Source organism: Panthera onca, chromosome B1 (assembly GCF_046562875.1).
Source record: "Panthera onca isolate mPanOnc1 chromosome B1, mPanOnc1 haplotype 2, whole genome shotgun sequence".
NCBI classification, from domain to species: Eukaryota; Metazoa; Chordata; class Mammalia; order Carnivora; family Felidae; genus Panthera; species Panthera onca.
In genome coordinates this window covers 78551812-78572023 of record NC_138342.1, presented here as the reverse complement: position 1 = coordinate 78572023, position 20212 = coordinate 78551812, and the positions used below count along the sequence as shown (strand labels likewise).

Below are 20212 nucleotides of genomic sequence, written 5' to 3'. Positions count from 1 at the left end.
GTTTATAAAAAATGATTTCTAAGAGTATCATAAAAACACAGTCCAAAAGTGAGTAATTTAACTTTATTTTAATATGTTACTCAGGACATTAAAGGAAATACACATGAATTTGGATGGGGGAGAGAGAACAAATCTCATTTTTTTGTTTATCTGACTTAACCCACTCTGAAGAGAATAACGATCCCTACACCAAGGAGAACAAGAGGAATTAGCAGAATAAACATGACTAGGTGTGTACTGGTTTCTCTTCGCTGCCATAAATTATTGGTTCAGCCAATCACTGTGAACCAAAGCACTAGTTAGCTGGCGGGAAGCCTGTTTGTATCCACTGCACTGTTGTACAAAGCTTTAATACAAGTGCACAATCAAAAAATCACTCAGCAGGGGCACCTGGGTGGCTCGGTCTGTTGAGCATCTATCTGACTTTGGCCCAGGTCATGACCTCAGGGTTCTTGAGTTCAAGCCCAGCGCTGACAGTGCAGAACCTGCTTGGGATTCTCTCTCTCTCTCTCTCTCTCTCTCTCTCTCTCTCTCTCTCTCTCTCTCAAAAATAAACGAATATTTTTAAAAAATCACTCCTTGGACTAAACAATGTTTTTCTAACTCTTGTACGATTATCTTTCTGACTTTCTCACATAACTACCTACCAGACTGCCCTCGAATTTTCTCGCTTTCCCTCCAGTCACACCCATTTGGTTGCTAAGAAACAAAATAACGATGATCTCCAAGAACCATCATTACAATAGATACTATGATAATACTGACCATGAGGAAAGGAGGAGGGACAAAGGAGAAAAAACTTATCTCTATTATGCCCTTGGTTCTTTACACATACTAATTCATTTAAACTTTATAAGAGCCCTAGAAGGCAATTATTACTATGCCCAATAACAAATGGCTAACTGAAACTCAGTTACATAACTTGCCTAAGATTACACAGCTAGAAAGTGGTGGAACCAAGGTTTGCCCCAACTTTGCCTCATTTCAAAGCCAGTGTTATTAATATTCCCCTTCTTTCTAGCTCTGTTTCATGGCCTTTTAAAAAAATTCTGCACAAACAATTCTACATATTAAAATTTTTCAATAAAGCTTTTTGATAATTTAACAGGTCTTTAGATGTATTATTTCCTAGGACTGTTTTCCCAAAGGATTACATATTGAAATAATTTTTCCTTCACAGGAATAAATAAGAGTTTTATTGCTAAGAACTAACCACACACTTTCGGGGCACCTGGGTGGCTCAGTCAGTTGAGCATCCGACTTTTGATTTTGGCTCAGGTCATGATCCTGGGGTTGTGAGATGGAACCCCATGTTGGGCTTGACGCTGAGTGTGGAGCCTTCTTAAGATTCTCTCTCTCTCTCTCTCTCTCTCTCTCTCTCTCTCTCTCCTGCTCCCCTGCTCACTCACTCTCTCTCTCTCTCTCTCTCTCTCTCTCAAAAAAAAAAAAAAAAAAAAAAGAACCACACACTTTCAAGATATAAAGCTCAAGGGGAAGAATTTCAAATTGCAAAATATACTCTGATCAACCAATAGTTACCAAATTTGTTGTCAAATTGCCACAGACTCTCAAAAAAAATTAACTTGAGCCTTCAGGTTCATTTTCAACAATCTTTATCCCTACTGAAATGAAGGAAAGGGGATACAAGATAAATACCTCTCTTCTATGCCTTCTGACTTACTTGATAATTGACAGTTATCATTTCTTTTCCAAAGAGCAGAAAGCCAAAAATACATTTTTCAAAATTTCTGAATCCTTAGTTACCCATGGAATACACAGATAGAAGCTTGCTGAAGAACCAAGACTTCAAACTTTAACACAGAAATAAATTAGCAAATATAGTCAACAGAGCTATAAACTTAGGAGGGAAAATTAAAAGATCACATTCTGATTTAGGACAGGCAACCATACACACAAGTCAGCATCCAAATGAATACCCCTGTCTAGTGGCCCACTAAACTACTTAGCCTCCTTTTTTAAATTTTCCTTTCATTCTAATATATAGGGTCTATGAAACACCTAGAAAATAAGTAAAATATTACTTACAGATGGGGTGCCTGGATGGCTCAGTCAGTTAATTGTCTGATTTCAGTTCATATATACATATATATATCACTTCTAGAATACCGATCCACAGGTGAGAGTGAAAATGAAAAGTACCGTTTTGGATAGAGCTGCTATTGCTTACCAGTGAAAGAGTCAAAAAGCTACCCTCCTGTGTTACTAATCTGTCTTATCAAATTGTATTAGGATAGTGGAGTCATTAAGTCCATTGCTACAACAAAGAAGGTGGGGAGGGCATAGATTTTGAACTGACCTGGGTTTGTTACGTAAATCACATAAACTCTTGAAGCCATAATGCACTCATCTGAAAAATGGAAAGTTAATTCCTTCCTTGATGGATTCATATGAGGATTAAATTATATTTTTTTAAAAGTACTGCACAAAAGAGACGTCAATGCATGCTTGTCTTCCCTTTTTCTAAGGTGCACTGCTAATTTTAGTGATGGGGCTAGGGGTGACGTGATCAGACTTAGCCCTTCTGAGAAAGAGTCATCCTCCCACTTGAGATTTAAAAAACAAAACTAAAACCAATACAAGCAAACAAACAAAAAAACAGTAAAACCTAAACTGTAGAATATAAATTAGAAAAGCATGTGAAATATCAACGTGCAATTCCAATGAAAAGATAATCCAACTAAATATTTTCTAATTCACACGAATTCAAATATCCCAAATAGAGAACTGAAAACCTTGATTTAAAAAAAATACTTTCTAAACTCTTGCCTCTATGCTATTATTGAAAGAGCAAAGTGGAACCCATAAAGCTAACAGTAATAAAACATTAGGCAATCCATTAAAATGAAACAAAAGAAGGCTAATAGTTTCAGTCTGGTACAACAGCTACTTTTTTCTTTTTTCTTGTAACTCAGTGAGCCTATTAAATTATTCCAATCTGTCATTCATTAGTAGTAGTTACTGGACCTCTGACAATTTTTTGTTGTTGTTTGAAGGATGAGGAAAAGGGGAGGAGAAAAGAGAGTACATCAATATTTTTCAAAATTTAATCCTTCTAGATCTTTCACTTCCAATCATAATAAGTTATACACAAAATAAAGTCTAAGCAACAAAAAAAACCACAGACCTGTCACTACCAGTATTGTGAGAAACAAGGAAGACTTAAAAAACAATGTATGTTCTCTGTGATTCTGAGAGGATTAATTTAAAAACATAAAATAAGGACAAATATAGAAAATATTTTTTTTTATGATTAAATGCTGTTTGAATATCCATCTGACCTACCTTTCACCTTAAAGTCAGCAGAATAGTACAAGTCACTTTGCTAACCTGGCACAGTTTAAGATAACTCCAATAAAGAAAGTCCAATTTCCTGATTCACTCAGCCAAAATAAGCAAACTTAAGTTAGTTTGATCTAATAGCAAGCTCTAGGGAACTTATCCATTTACAGCTGAAAAATCAGAACAAGAACCAGAATTTAAAGGAACTTAGAAATCACCCATGACCTCATTTTATAGTCAAGAAAATTAAGTACCAGAAGTTTAGTGACTTCCCCTAATTCATACAGTAAGTTAGTAGCAAGTTTATCTAAGTTATGCAAAGAATTATTGAAATAAAATGAAACAGTTAAAAACCTTATTCATAGAATCCAACTCTAATTTAGTTACTTAATAGTTATCGGACATCAAAGCTTTAGAAAGTAATTTTCTTCTTTTGTTAGCAGAAATGTATTTTAAAGGTAATCCACTTGGACTTGGATAAAAGTATAGGCCAAATGCAATTGATATAAGGACACTACTATTTGCCTAATTTCCCCAAGAGGAAAAATAATTTCAAATAGAACTTTTCACTGTCCGGTTGTAGTACTCTTAGAATTAGTTCCAGTTGCAGGGGGAACAAAAAGAAAAAGAAACTTCCACTCCTATTCCAAAGATAAAAGACAAATTAAAATGAAATCTTCCACACCTCTATATGCATTAGATACACAGAACACAGTGAATCAAGACTTATTTTTTTAGGATATCAAAGAGATCATATATTTGCCTTATTAAATATTCCAAAACTAGACTAGATAGAAAAAAAGTTACAAAATAACCTTAATCATAAGCAAGTATCTTTATCTTACTTTTTCTTATCTAAATCCTATTTTAGGATACTGAGGTTGGGCATAAAGAAAAGATAAATCAAATATATACACTATATATTTATTTAATAAATAGATACATATCAGTAGTATTTCATGCAAAAAAATTTCACAAAACAAGATTCCTGGTAACTTTAATTTCAAAAACAAAAATGGCTTTTCTCTTATATTCTCCCCCTGGGGATTCTTGGGTGGAGGTGAGCAGAACTCCACAGAAGTGGCAACCATCCAGTGTTTCCAGCGCTAGAAGGAAAAGGCAGCACAGCCACTGAGGGGACTTGGGGAGAAGCTTGCTCTCTCCTCTGTCTAGCCCCTGCTTCCAATAATGAAGTCATTTCCCAAACCTTGCTGGTAGGTCTGGCCAAGCACCAAAACTCTTCAAGGCTTTCTCACAATTTTTTTAGGTCCAGGAAAACTTAAATTTGATTACAAACATTACAGTGACCCATAAGGCTCTATGAGTTCTGTCCCATCTCAAGCCACTTTCCTGCTGCCTCTCTGATGTTACCTCTTACCAGTCTACCTTCACTCACTCTGCTCCAGGCAATCTGGCCTCCCAGGCAGGGCCATTGCACCACCTCTTTCCTCTGCCTGGGATACTCATGACCCAAATATCCAATAACCTCACCGAAGCTTTCCTAACCACTCTATTTTAACTTGCAATTCCTTACCCCTGCATTCCCTATCTCCCTTACGTGCTTTGTTTGTCCCCATAACACTTATCACCATGTAATATAATACATGCTTTTACTTACTTGTTTATCGTCTATCTCTGCTCACTCAAAGGTCAGCACTGTAAGAGCAGAGATTTTTGTCTGTTTCGTTCACTGCATGTCCCCAGCATCTATAACAATGCTTGGCACATAGTAAAAGCTCGAAACTATTTGTGGAATAAGCAAACGATTCCCAGTTTGGGAGTTAATGCTGGTATCCATCAAATATTAATTAGAGATTAAGAACACAAAACTATTCAAGATGTTGTTAAACACAAATAGTGCAAAAACCATGGTCTTTGCTTTCAAGGAGTCTAGCTGGAGAAGCAGAACTAATATATACATGGAGTAATTAGTTAATTATATAGACAGTATTAGGTACAACTATTACCTAATTAGATTTATTTGTATGACTCATGGAATGTGCCTTGTTATTCCTGGTTATACCTAGTATATAATTAAATGCTGAATCAAATGGTAGAAACTGGTCATCGGCATTCAGACGGGAAAAAAAAATGAATGAGTTGCAAAAGAAAAGACTATGGTAGATGAAGTCTGATGTGGGCTTTGTGGATGCAGAGACATGAGCTGGCATGTAGGTCGGTAGGCATCCCTGATAAAGTGAATTTCATGAGAGAGCAGCCAGGCAGGTGAAGGACAGTAAGGAACTAAATAAAATGATGGCATTCACTGATGAGTCGTGATGATCTGGGGAGGACAATCTGAGTCTAGATCATAGAGAGCCTAATCCTCTGAGCAAGAGGACTCAAGTCTAGAAGGAATCTCATAGCAAGTGCTGTATCCAGACTGGGTCCTCTGGAACCCTTCTACCAACTTGGTACAGCAACTAAGGAAATGCTAATGGTTCACACCAGCCACTTTCTGTGTAAACAAGAGAAACTACTTCCTACCCCTCCCCTGCATGCACTTTGCACACACATCCACACACACACACATTTCCTCAACAACTGGTGGCCAATGTCTAACAAATGCAAGGGAAGGGAGACAAAAGCCCAATTCCCTTGCCTCAGGGCAAGACATCCTCTATAGTACGATTTTGTCCCCAAGCTCCCTCCCGGATCAAGCTAAGGCTAGATAACCCCTGAAACCACATTATTTGCTCATCTCAGTTTCCTCTTCTTCCCAATTCTGCTTTACTCACTCTGTTGTAACATTTCAAAAACCTTTCTTGATATATTACTTGTACAGGAATTCCACCTCAGGTTCTGCTTCAAGGAAAACTGGATTAAGAAAAGTCTATAAAGGGAAGTACTACATACTCACAAAGCAAAGTCCATGTTCATGAAGAAAAGAGTTACACAGCACAAATACTGTTGTAGGTCATTCAGTTTGGAAGGAGAATACAAAGCAGTCTGGTTGGTGATAGATGGAATAAAGAGGGTAAGGTGACTGGAAGCCAGTTAAGGATGCTCGTGTCAGTGTGCCTAAATGACTCACTTGGTTAAGCATCTGACTCTAAATTTCAGCTCAGGTCAAGATCTCACCACGGTGAGATCAAGCCCCGCATCGGGCTCTGCACCAACAGCACAGGGCCTACTTGGGATTCTCTTTCCCTCTCTCTGCCCCTCCCTCACTTGTGTGCGTGCTCTCTCTCTCTCTCTCTCTCTCTCTGTCTCAAAATAAATAAAAAAACTTTTTTAAGTGGCTCAGTAGGTTAAGCATCTAACTTCGGTTCAGGTCATGATCTCACAGTTAGTGGGTTTGAGCCCGGCATCAGGCTCTGTGCTGACAGCTCGGAGCCTGGAGCCTGCTTCGGATTCTGTGTTTCCCTCTCTCTCTGCCCCTGCCTGTGCTCTGTCTCTCAAAAATAAATAAATAATAAAAAGGATGCTGTTGTCAGATTCAGAAATAAGTGGAAGGAAAACTATTTATTTGCTTTGAGAGAAGAGAGAACTTAAGAAGGGACTGGTGTATGTATAGGGAAGAATTGAAACTAACTCTTCAAAGTTTTATTTTTTCCTTGAAAGGCAAAAAAATATTTCTTCAGTAGTATGTCAATGTTAAACCATAAATTCTCTTAAATGTAAATCTCTTTTCAGGTTGACACTGCCTAACACAAGAAGTATTCAAAAACTTGAGAATTACAACAAATAACAATAGGACTCTAAAATTCTCTCTCATGTTTTGGGTCCCTGAATATCCATACTCACAAATATAAGATTATGCCGCATCTCCAAATGTTTATAACAACTCGTTAAATTCATAGTTAAGTAGCTTAAAAGAATCTTTATTAAAGGTCAGTAACAGATTACTTACATTGGAAATGCATCCAAACAAGGTAACATCTGGTTTTCATCTATTCTTAGGGGACCCAGAAGTATTTTCAACAGAAAATAAGACACTGGGTCCTGGGTCATTAAATAAGAAGGAGTGTAATGTGAAAATAATTAGGCTGATATGAAAGAAGGGATACACAGCCCAGGAAAAGAACTTATACTCTACATAAACTTTCAACTTCAGAATTTGAGAAACACCCATCACCATCTCTATTTTATTTAGTTAATATCTCAGACAATTTAATCATCTTGGCTTCATGGTATCCTTCCAAAATTCATACTTTGTAAAAATGACTATAAACAAAAATGGCTACTTTTCATATAATTAGTAACAATAATTTTGTGTTATATGTCTCAGTACCTAGAACAGAAAGGACACTACAGAAATAGAACTTTTTAGCAAGGTTATTTTTCTCATTGACTCCTTTATATGCATTAAAATATATACCTAATAGCTATTGATATTTAAATACGAATAACCTTTGACCAAATAGTCCCACTGAAATGAATTTCTCCCACCAAAAGAAAAGGGGGGGTGGGGGAGGGGCGAGGGGAGGAATGGTTACATCAAAGTAAATCTGTAAGTCTAAGTTCACAAAAATTTCTCCTATTCAGTTTTAAGACCAAACTGATACTCTTCCAGACAAGTACATAAAATTTAGCCTGTGTATAGCCTTTAAATAGTCCCAGGAGAGACTCCAAGGAAAAACGGTTCCATAGCCAAATACGTTTGGTACCACATGTTATTCCCCTCTTAAAAATTTATAATATACACAATAATTTATGGAAGCCTGAGACGTTTCAAGGAAGAAAATGGTGTCTTCCAAATTTTACAGAACTAGAGAATATGTCTGTAATCATCAAACACAAGACTTATTTAAAACCCTCCATACCCACCTTCCCCATAAGCCTAAAGGTTCAGAGCCATCAGTCAGTCACCTTCTCCCCACTCCCCTTCACCTTCCTTCCCCTCAGCCTAATGTTATAATTCATAATAATCATAGGCAGCTAATTAAAATATAATTCTTGGTCCTTTCTGATGTTCTGATTTTGTCAGTAATTTTAGCAAGCAATCCACATGATTTCAAGGAAGCAGGTCAAATGTTGAAATGCTCAAAATGCCTGATATATTATAATCAATGAGATGATTAGCTATGCTATAACTAAAGCCAGAGTAACTTTAAAAAACAAAACAGTAAGTTCAGAAAATTTGCATTTCAAATGAGTATATAAAAAAATTATTTTTCTACCCAGGAAAAAAAGGGCAAAAGACATACTAAGAAAAAGCCAAACTAGATCTTGAAATAATACCCTCTAATATACTGCCCAGAATATTAAGGCCAAGAGTTTTACCCTATAATAAGAATTTTTAGCCTGTACTTTACTGAGAAATTTTAGGAAATCTTAGATTTTCTAAAACTGAACATACAGTTTTTATGAATACATGAATACATGTCTTTTTATGGGGAAATAATCCAAAGCTTTCACCAATTTGTCATACTGTTCAATTATTCAATTTAAAAGCCTTTACATTTTTTAATTTATCTACTTGAAACAGTGGTAGTAGAAACTTGAGTTAATACCATGAATCAGATACACAAAAACACATTCCTCAGTATTGTTCTCTCTCTGAGGTTAAAAAAAAAAAAAAAAAATGCAAATTACCTTTGCAGAGTCATATTCAAAGAGCCTGTACAACCCTTAATCTTGTTCTGGGCTTCAAGATGAGTCATTCCATGTGCACTTATTCCATCAATGGTGAGAACCACATCACCTATTCTTACATTTGCCTGGGATGCTTTGCCTCCATCTTTTAGCTGTAATGAATAGATTTCATTAGGAGTGTCACTCCTTAAAAAACAGAGAATAAACGCAGATGAAAATTATACTTTTGCTTATATCAAAAGAAAAGTAGATTTATATACTTTTAGACAAATTAATAAAAAGTTATCTTGATTAACAGGTAACAAATAACTTTCCTATTTCCTTAAATTCTTACTTGCTAAATTTTCTGAAAACGGTTCCCTGATAATTTCTCCATTTCTTTATTGTGTAACAGTACCATGTGATTGTTATGAATGAGGAAGAGAAGTAGCCAAGCAAATTACATTTTAGCATCTGTAATGTGAATAGGGTATTTAAATTCTTTCAAAAATAATGTTTAGAACTCTTTAAACAGCTGTACTTTTGAGCACAAAGAGTAACACAGACAGCAGATTTAACCGAACAATCCTTCCTGTTGAGTCCAATTCATATCCAGTGTCTGGGGTACTGAATTCTTTTAGATCAGACCCAAATATCTTTTACACTAGATATGCTTCCTGCTCCAGGCATTTAGTAGGAGGGGAAGGAAACCAGTTGTGTCTGAGACTATCAGACTTTTTTGTGTACCACAGTCTTTAATCCCCAGTTTTTCTTCCCTTCTGTATTAAATTTTCCATGTTCACATTACTCAGTTTGATCTCCTTCCAAGTTCATATATATTTCATTGTTCCAAAAAAGCAAACAAATATAAAATTACAGTAAAATGCAAGATGATGCAATTTTAATAACTACCTAGAAACATGGAACAAATACAAATCAAAAGTAACCATTCTAATTCAAATGGCAAGCTCAGAATTCATTAAGTACAAGTAGATCACACTGAATACTGGGTTGTTGGAAGACAGGTGAGACTTGGCACAAATAAAGAAAACAACCAATATTCTCTAGATACTTAAAACTAAAAGATTTTATACAGTTTCTATTTGGAATAATGAACAAATTCTGGAAATGGATAGTGGTGATGGTTGTACAACACTGTAACTGCACTTAATGCAAATAAATTGTACACTTAAAAATGGTTTACTGTTATGATTACCACAAGTTTTAAAAAACTAAAAAAAAACACAACTAAATATTTTAGAGAACATTTTGCTAAAATTACTTCTTTTTAAAAAACTATATACCTCAACAAACAAAACATGAATTGAGTGCTACAATTCACAATTTGGAAACAAAGAAATAAATACAATGGATATTTGTATGTTCAGTTAGGCTAGGTTTTGATTACTATCAGTTGTCAAACTCTTTCCTTAAAAATAATGATCAAGGCAGACCAATCTTAGTGCATGAGAACAAATGTCTGGATCTAAAATCAAGAAAACAGTAGTGAAGGTTAGATCCATCAAGGAAGGGCCCATGTCTGTGTTTCCTCAGGTGCCTGGCACACTACAGGCCTTCACAAAATACATACTGAATGAATGGATGCCACACATTTATTACTTAACACTGGCGATGGTTTGTTTACACTGTGAAATTAGGAAAAACTAAAATTTTACATAATTAGAAATTTATTTCATTTTAAAATACAACTATCAAGTGACCAAAATAGTTCTTGAAATTATTAAGAAAAAATACCTATTTGAGCAAAGATGTATGAAATCTCACAGATACAAACTATAAAAAAAGATTTTAAACCCTTCAAAGGACATGTTCTCTATCACATACCCAGTATATCATGATTTTGTTTTCCCTTTACACTAACAAAAGTAATCCTTTCACAGCTGCTGAGATATTTAAGGGTAAGAAAAATTTATACTATGTTGAACACTGAAGAAATAAAATTTCGGGGCGCCTGGGTGGCTCAGTCGGTTAAGCGGCCGACTTCGGCTCAGGTCATGATCTCACGGTTCGTGAGTTCGAGCCCCGCGTCGGGCTCTGTGCTGACAGCTCAGAGCCTGAAGCCTGTTTCAGATTCTGTGTCTCCCTCCCTCTCTCTGACCCTCCCCCATTCATGCTCTGTCTCTCTCTGTCTCAAAAGTAAATAAACGTTAAAAAAAATTTAAAAAAAAAAAATTAAAAATAAATAAATAAATAAATAAAATTTCCAGAGTAACAAAACAGATCAAAATTTAACTCCTATCAAACTCATATATTATTTAAATTGTCAAATAAATTCCTTTTTGTCTACAGTTTTGGGAGGCCAGTAATATTAGTCATCTTGGATTTTTGACATAAGCATCTTTTCTAAATCTCTAACCATGTTTATTATTCAATGCTCAGGACTTCTCATCACACAATTTAAACTAAAGATCATGAAGAGCCTGAACTAATGCTGTATTTAGTGGGAAAGGCCCAGCACACAGAAACAAATTTAAGTCTTATTAAAGACGACACCTTACTGAATACTCCTATGAGCTCCATTTATCTCCAAAACCACTTCCTCAGACCATCCATTCATTAGAAAGATAAATCTTTTTTTTCTTTCTTAATTGGGTAGAATATAGTACTATAATGAATTGTTAGCAGCTAAGGAAAAACTACAAGGTCACTCATTATTTGTATAGTTCATTTTTTGTTTTTGCAAGTCTGAATAGCTTGCATTTGTTTGAAACAGTAATAACATTCTGTCCTCAGTAAATCTTGTACATATTATATGACAGCCATAAGTATATGTGTATTTCATAAATGTATAATGTGTAGGAAGGAAGCAGTAGTGGGAGGCTCCTGGATCAAGCTCAGCATAAATCAAACTAATCACAAGCAAATGCTTGTCCTTTGATCCTGAGATGCATTTTTCATTACTGTTGCATAATTTTCCATAAACTTAATTGAGGCTGTATGCTTCTTTAAAAACAGTGCTTTGTGGCCTCACTTAAATTGCAAGCATACAGGGCTGCACATGTTGGAACTACCTCTGGGCTTCTGTTTACTGACAGAGAAATGAAGGTAAACTAGGACAACTATAAGCTCTTCAAGAGAATGGTATCCTTATTGAGCCTCCCCATTAACCTAGATAAGAAAGGCTCTAATACTGATCACCTACACTTGGTCTAAAACCCCTAGGGATGCATTTTAATCTTTATCTGCAATTAGGATGACGTTTCCTCTTGAGAAGGAAGTCCAGTCTTTAGTAAACAAATGGGGGGGGGGGGGAGAGAGGGAGAGAGAGAGAGAGAGAGAGAGTGTGTGTGTGTGTGTGTGTGTGTGTGTGTAAGGGAAAAAGGCACCAGGAAATACCCAGAGATAAATTTTCTTCAGTCATTTTAGAAGAGTAGCTCTTTGGGGCACCTGGGTGGCTCAGTCAGTTAATGTCTGACTATATAGATCAGGTCATGATCTCATGGTTCCTGAGTTTGAGCCCCACATCAGGCTCCAGGCCATGGAGCCTGCTTTGGATTCTGTGTCTCCCTCTCCCTCTCTCTCTCTGCCCTTCCCCTGCTCTCTCTCTCTCTCAGAAAACAAATAAAACATTAAAAAAAAAAAAAGAGTAGCTCTTCTCACATAGTGTTTTTCTGTCCTGAGAAAGAAATGATCCAGAAAAAGTAATTAGGACTATTTACTGAGCACCAACAGTAAGTAAGCAACTTTAAGAGACCCTGTACCTTTTTTGCCATTATCAGGTAGTTCAGTCTATATTATAGATGGAAAATGAGAGCTTCAAAGGGATTAAATTACTTGCCCGTGTCCATACAGTAAGAAAACAGTACAGAGCAGAGGCTTTGAAGTGAGGCAAACATGAGGTCATATTCATGCTCTGCCATTTCTTGATTGTGTAACATGAATTTACTAGGCCTCTCTAAGCTTCATCTATCTCTCCTTGAAATGGGGACTACAATTTCACCTGCTTCACAGATCTCTTGAGCAGATTAAATAAAACCCCAGCATAGCACATACCTCACAATGCAAAATAAATGCTCACTACTACTATTATTATTATTATTATTATTATTATTATTATCATTCTATGTCACCAATTCACATAGGCTGGACACCTGCTTCAAGGACCTACAGTGTAGAGAAGACAGCTTTGCAAACTGACCAGTCAGACCTTCTGGCTTCCCCATCCCTCCATCAATAAAGCCCAAATATCCCTTCTTCACCCACTCTCTTCTTTCTGCTTCTCTAAGCCTAAAGTTTTCCTTTATTCAGCAACAGAACACGATATGCCATAGATCAGAACCAGCTCACCATGTCCTTTCTCTGCTTACCACTATCCAATTCTGACTTTTCCAAACTCTATTCTCATAGGATGATGACCTCATATCTCTATTTCCCAGGTCAGTTAGGGGTTGCCACTATACCAAGAGGCCAAAGAATAAGAATTAAGAAGATAACAGTGGTGAAGAAGCCTTGAAATGGGGGTCAAGAAAGGACAGGAAGGAAAGAAGACAAAAGAACACACTGCATGAGGAACAAATGAAGGTGCCGGTACAGAGGGTAGAACAGGGAACCAAGACTATGAAAGAAGAAAGGGTCACAAGGTATCCTAGGTTTGATCAACTAGATCCAGGCCTTGCCTCTGGGTGTGTTGTACACCCAAGTGCACATGTGTAAAATAATATTTAAATTGAACCTAACATCAAAATAATAACTCATCATAGAAGATTTTACACTTTGATTTGAATAACTAAAAAAACCTAAATGACTATTAGTAATAACTATGATTTAGAGCCAATTAACTCACAGTAATACTAATGTGTCATTAAACGTGTCGTTAACTTTACTGTACTCAAATAAAATTTATGACCAAACCTCCCCAAATTCTTAGCCTCCATGCAAATCTGTGGTTCCAGCAGCATTTCTTCTTAAAACGTTTTAACAAAAGAGAAAAGTAGTACTGCATCTTTATAAAATTGCATTAAAAATAAACTAGTATCTCAAGAGAACATGCCACTCAAACAAAAATCTCAAAACTGCACCAAGTAGAACATTTATCCACAAAGAAGTATGCTATTTGGGATTCATAAGGAGTTAGAGATACACCAGTTAGACTAACCCTTCACTGTAGTGAGCTTATCTCTTGAGAGCAAGCACATCACAGAAATAAAACAATCATAGAAAATTTGTAGCAAAAAACAAAATCAATGTAAACATTATAGACCTCTCATTTTTAAAAGTTAAAATCCAATATGGTAGGTATCATTTCAATAAACTTAACTGTCTAAGATTTCTCTTTAAAATGAGTATTTAATAGAGCTGCTATATTGCCCTAAGCTTCTTCATAAAGAGCAAAATGTTTAGCCATAGCAATAACTTCAACACTGTCTTAAAATTCTCTATTGAGAGAAATCCTTCCAAATCATAGGGAATTGATGCACACAAAACCTCTGCATGCTTTCCCTTGGAAATAAGCCAGCAGTTAAAAACCTCAGAAAACAGATGTCAGCAATAGAAATAACTTACTGAAATATATATGCCTAACTATATTACAGAAATCATTTTATAATATAGATAACACCATTTAATAGTCAGATGTTTACTAAGAACAATTTATGCTGGTTCAGAAAATTACTTTGGTAATTATCCTATTATATTCTATGGGTAACAAGCAGCAGACAGGTACCTATATGATGAGCCACAACCAACATGCAAGTTTTCAACCTCTGCCTACTTTCAACAAATATGGAATGCTTGGAAATATATGACCCTAACACCATGGGTATGACAAGAATGCCCTCAGATTTATTAAATGTAAAAAAGGAATACATAAATATGACAGTTATAGAAAGAAACACTACCAGAAATTTCCCATGTCCAAAAACCATGGGAACTAAACCATGGGAAAATAAAAGATGTTATTTTTCTAACAGTGCTGTTACCAAAATTTGAATATACAAATAAAATTATATCAATCTAACCAACAGGATTTTCTTGAGGCAGAGGAAAGCACAGAGGAAAGCCTTATTTTGAAAAAACACTTAGGTAATGGGCAATTAAAGTGTATTTTCTAGTACCTACCGTAAGATAAAAAATTTGAATCCAGACATATAAGCCTCTGGTTCAAAGTCTGTAGGTGTTTATCTCCCACATATTTCCCAGAATACCATGGATGTGACTTTCTGCACTGCCACCCTCCTCCCACCCCTCCCCCTCCAAGAAACACATAAGAATGTATGAGCATTACACCAAAAAACAGAGAACTCACAGAACTTGTTTTCCTGCTGAACAATGAGTGCTCCCCAATCGTCACCAAATATCACAAATAAACAGAAATGGTGGGAGTTTTTAGCCATTAAAGTGAGAAGTAAAGAATATTTGAGAAGTGCTGAATCAGCTTTTCAAACATATCCTTCAAGCCACTTTTTAAATCCCAACGTATTTCCTGTCACTCTAGTACTTAACTAATCCACCTTACAACACTATGCTCAGCGCTGAAAGCTGTGCTGTCTTGCATGATCTATCTATTGTTTCTATAGCGGTGGCACCTCAACCAGCCTGTATATGCTACTCAACTACACAGAAAAAGATAATCTCTGACCTGGATGTCTAATGTGAACATGCCCCTTCACTATTTGAGGCTACTCTGGATTCATTTTAATACTCTCTTCTGTGAAATAAAATGATTTCGCTTTTTGTATGTTAGAATGACGAGATAAAACAATCACTGAGGTCTCTCTCTGAGTAAATTTGTGAACTCCTGCCTGACCCATGTGAGTGGTGGTTACTCTAACTATGGGCCTTATTTTCTGGCTTATAAGTCAAACTGTCATCAGTTTTACCCAAAAGTCTGAGAATACACCTTATATGGTAGCAATAAAGCAAATACCTTAAAGTGTGTGTCATTGTGCCTCACAAAACCAAAGGGAAATCAGAGGGTGATTATGCCTTCTCTTTCTTTATGTAGTCACTGAGCTACCTAGTTCAAACACAGGGCTTCTGTTAAGACTGTTTGTTCTAGTAGTCTAAATCTCTTTTCCATAATGAATCCTTCTTTATTAAAGTAACATCTTTATTCTTCTTGACCAGCATCCTAATAAAATAGAAACATGCTTTCTCTTTTTTTTTTTTTTAACATTTACTTATTTTTGAGAGACAGAGAGAGACAGAAAATGAGCAGGGGAGGGGGAGAGAAAGAGAGGGAGACACAGAATCCAAAGCAGGCTCCAGGTTCTGAGCTGTCAGCACAGAGCCCGACACGGGGCTCAAACTCACGAACTGCGAAACGATGACCTGAGCCAAAGTCAGATGCTCAACCAAATGAGCCACCCAGACGCCCCAAAACATGCCTTCATATACTGTAAATCACTATTAACACACCACATAACACTTTCATTTTATAGTTAATCCATATAGGTTTACATCCAAAGACTTAAGGTCCTTTGTACTTAATGTGTGAATATAATTCTACCAGAATGTGAAAAGCATGGTGGTTTATAAAAAAAGAATGCATATACAAACATCTTTAAATCAAACAAATTTGTTAATTACAGATATTTGTGTTTTTATGTAGTCCACTTTATAATGATAAGGAAAATGATAATAAATGTTGCAGATAACTATAAAATTTTAAAATGAATTGGTCAACTCTAGTTTACCTAAGAACAGATTAACACTGTAATACACACAGTTTCAACCCTCCCTCCTTATCAGGTTCTGGTCAAAGATGAGATGAATCCCCTGCAACTGTGTGCAAATTATGTGCAAGTATGCATGCATTTTCCATTGACTCAGTCCATAGCTTTCCCCAAATTCTCAAAGGCATCTATGACCAAAAAAATGTTAAGAATGAATGATTTAATGAAACCTTAGAACAATGTTTCTCCAAGTGTGGTTCCTAAACTACCAGTAGCAGCATACTTTTATGACACAAGGAAAAAATTCACTAGTCCTTTGAAAATCACAATCTAAAGTTCTTTTTAAAAAAAAAGTTTATTTATTTTGAGACAGAGAGAGAAAGAGAGAGAGTGCGCATGACAGCAGGACACAGGCACAGAGAGAGGGAGAGAGAGAATCCCAAGCAGGCTCCGTGTTGTCAACTCTCATAAACCGTGAGATCATAACCTGAGTCGAAATCAGAGTCAGACGCTTAACCGACTGAGCCACCCAGGCGCCCCAAAAATGTTTCAAAACAAGAAATCCATTAGCATCAAGAAAATTTAAGAACTCAAAGCAGGGTTAATATTTATTTAATGTGGTACAAAATCATGACTTCACATGCTAATGGCAGGTAACTGTTAAAATCACTAACATTTAATAAGGGCCTATTCCAGTAAGACGCTACAGTTGATACTGAATTCAGAAAAACAATATAAAGAACTGATATCGTCCTCTCCCTTATCTACTATTTAACTTTCACATGTGTATGTAACTCTCCATAAAGCAATGCTCCTCAAACTATCTGCGGTGAAAGACACTGTGAGGAAAGTTTTTCCCCCGTCTGCCCTATACCAATTCTTCTGTAATCTTTAATGAAGACAAATTACTGGAAAACAAAATTTAAAGAATATATAAAATATAAGACCAAATTTCTTATCATCAGATTCAACAGACATAAAATTACTCTGTCAAACTACAAAAGTTTCTAGATACCTATTCATTTCTGTCCTTATTTCATCTCAAACTCTAACCAACAGTTTGCTGGGCTGCAGACCAGAAAGACGTTTCTTCTAAGCAATGACTATGCCTTTTATGTCTCTATAGGTCTATTGTACATGGACTTAAAATTAAGACAGACTAGGGGCAACTGGGTCGCTCAGTTAGTTAAGCGTACGACTCTTGGTTTCAGCTCAGGTCATGATCTCACTGTACATGGGTTCAAGCCCCATACTGTCAGCATGGAACCCACTTGGGATTCTCTCTCTCCTCTCTCTCTCTCTCTGTCCCTCCCCCTCTCGCAGGGCATGCATGCATGTGCATGCGTGTGTGCTCTCTCTCTCTCAAAATTAATTAATTAAAAAAAAACCACACAATAAACATTTAATGAATTACCAAAACAGGCTATTGTTTAGTAAGTTAACTGATTTCCAATTTCCTTTGTTCTTATGTTTAACACAAAGTGATGAAAGTATTATACATTTATTATGGCATACTCAACTGATATTTTCTTCAGGAACTGTTTTTAAAAAGATATGCACATTTAATTTTTTGATCTATGATACCATTCTACAAACTGTGCATGAAAAGTGTTATCCCACACTCTTGCAATTCTTAGTATTACAAAAGAAACTTGAGGGTAATTCTAACTCTAACACTAACAAATCCTATGACCTTGGGCAAATCATTCACATGTCTGGCCTCATTCTGCCCAGCTCTATAAGAGAGCTGGACCAAATGTTCTAGGGTCCCTTTTAACTCTAAACCATAATAAATATTTATACAGACTACCATCTCTCATTAGTCTAAAAGTCATTATAATTAGTATCCATTACTCACTCTGGCATTAAAATAACTTTTGTACTCTTCACTAATTATATATATTATTTTTATTTCTCTATTATAAAACATTAAAATGACAAACATGACTACTTTTCAAAAACTTAAAACTGTATCAACATTAGAAATCCAAAAGGCTAAGTTTCAGAGCTAACTAGGAGGGAAGAGAATCTAGCTTATCTTCATTTTCAGATCCCAAATGATTTTTTCTTCTAGGATGAATATTACTTCCATTATATATTTAATTCTAAGGGACAAGAATCTTCCTACTGGTAGTACCTGAGCTTTCTGGCATTTAATGCTGAATCATGCATTCATTTGTTCATATACATTCACTAAATGATTACATATGGACCAGATGCTAATGACTATAAGAATGAATTATTAGGCTAATGGGGAAAGCAAATATTCATTTATTCCATCATTTAAGAAATACTTAAGTGTCTATTATGTGCCCAGTTGTTCTAGGCATAGTGATACAACAACGAACAGAATGAGGTCCTTGCCTTCATGGAGCTTAAATTCAGCCAGGGGGAAAGAGACAATCAACAAATAAACATGAAGATAAATAAAATATCAAAAATAAGTATTAAAGAAGAAAAATAAAGAAGAGAAAGAGGACAAAAAGCATCAGGAGATGCTCTTTTATGGTAAAGTAGTCAGAAGAGACTTCCTGGGGTGGTGACATCTGAACAGAAACCAGAATGAAGAGAAAGCGCCATGAATAGATCTAGAGGGAATGCACTCTAGGCAGCAAGACAAGTAAAAGTAAAGGATACTCTGGGACACTAGAGAGTAATAAATGTATAAAAGTTATCAACATAAATACTGGAATGACTAATATACCTAAATGACATGAAGAAGGTTTGTCAGGGATATTGACAATTGTCCTGAATGTTAAAATAGAAGTTGGAATTTGCAGAAATAAAATGGGAGCGGTGTTATGTGTTCTGGGGAAAAATAAAAAGCATGTGAAACACATGATGATATAAAAAGTACTACCATTTCCAAGGTATGGCAAGTAGTTAAGGGTGTCTACATTCTAGGGAGAAAGTGACACGGAAACTAAGAGCCCAGGCTGGCTAGGCTGCCAAAAGCCATACAATAATGGGCACAGTATACGACAATAAATAACTTATGAAGAATGTGAATTTACCTCTTGCAGGGTTTTTTTTTTTTGTTTGTTTTTTTGGTGTTTTTTTGTTTTGTTTTGTTTTATTTTGTTTTTGAGAGAGAAAGACAGAATGGGGGGTTGGGAGGATGGGGCAGAGGGAGAGAAACAGAGAGAATCTTAAGAGAAACAGAGAGGCACAGAACCTGACATGGGGCTCGATTCCACGACTGTGAGACCATGACCTGAGCAGAAATCAAGAGTCAGATGCTCTACCAACTCCACTACCCAGGCACCAAGAATCTAAATTTACAAGCTGCTTCCACATCAACTAGTGTGGTCTCCTTAAAAATGCCATTGCCCAGAAAGGACTGCTTACATATGCAACTATCACTCCCAGATGCCATACTGTTTCTAAGAAATCCACGCTTGTCAACTCCTTGTTCCTTTCAGTGCTTCTTGATTGTGCACTTGTCCCTCATCCTGTGAAGATGGGCACGTCTTCATTCCATTCCTGTCTCAGGAAGTGTGGTCTCAGCTTCCTTTGTATATCTGTAGCCCTCCAGAACCAAGACCTGTCAACACTTAGATGAAAGGAGTTAACGTTTCCTTTTATGGGACTATTTTATTCATTCTGCTTACAATTTGTTGAGAAAAAAAATCCTAAGGATATTTTTCCTTCCAGTTCTTTTTGTATAGGTCAGAACTACCACCAGTACCCCCTAGCAGGTCTCCTGTGCCTTCTCTTGCGGTTCCATGTTTATTTTTCTAACCCAATAAACTTGCCTGCAC

The 20212-nt window shown here is 36.2% G+C and overlaps 1 protein-coding gene across 19 annotated transcripts in view; it reads right to left on the bottom strand.

Moving 5' to 3' along the window:
• Positions 1–20212, bottom strand: part of PDLIM5 (PDZ and LIM domain 5) — a 220600-nt gene that overhangs the window by 143993 nt on the left and 56395 nt on the right. For 16 of the 19 annotated variants that reach the window (XM_078445867.2, XM_078445870.2, XM_078445869.2 and 13 more), the window contains exon 3: positions 8839–8990. The exons of the other annotated variants lie outside the window; for them this stretch is intronic. In XM_078445867.2, the coding sequence (XP_078301993.1) occupies positions 8839–8990 (152 nt within the window). The remainder of the gene's footprint in view (positions 1–8838; positions 8991–20212) is intronic. 19 annotated transcript variants of the gene reach the window in all.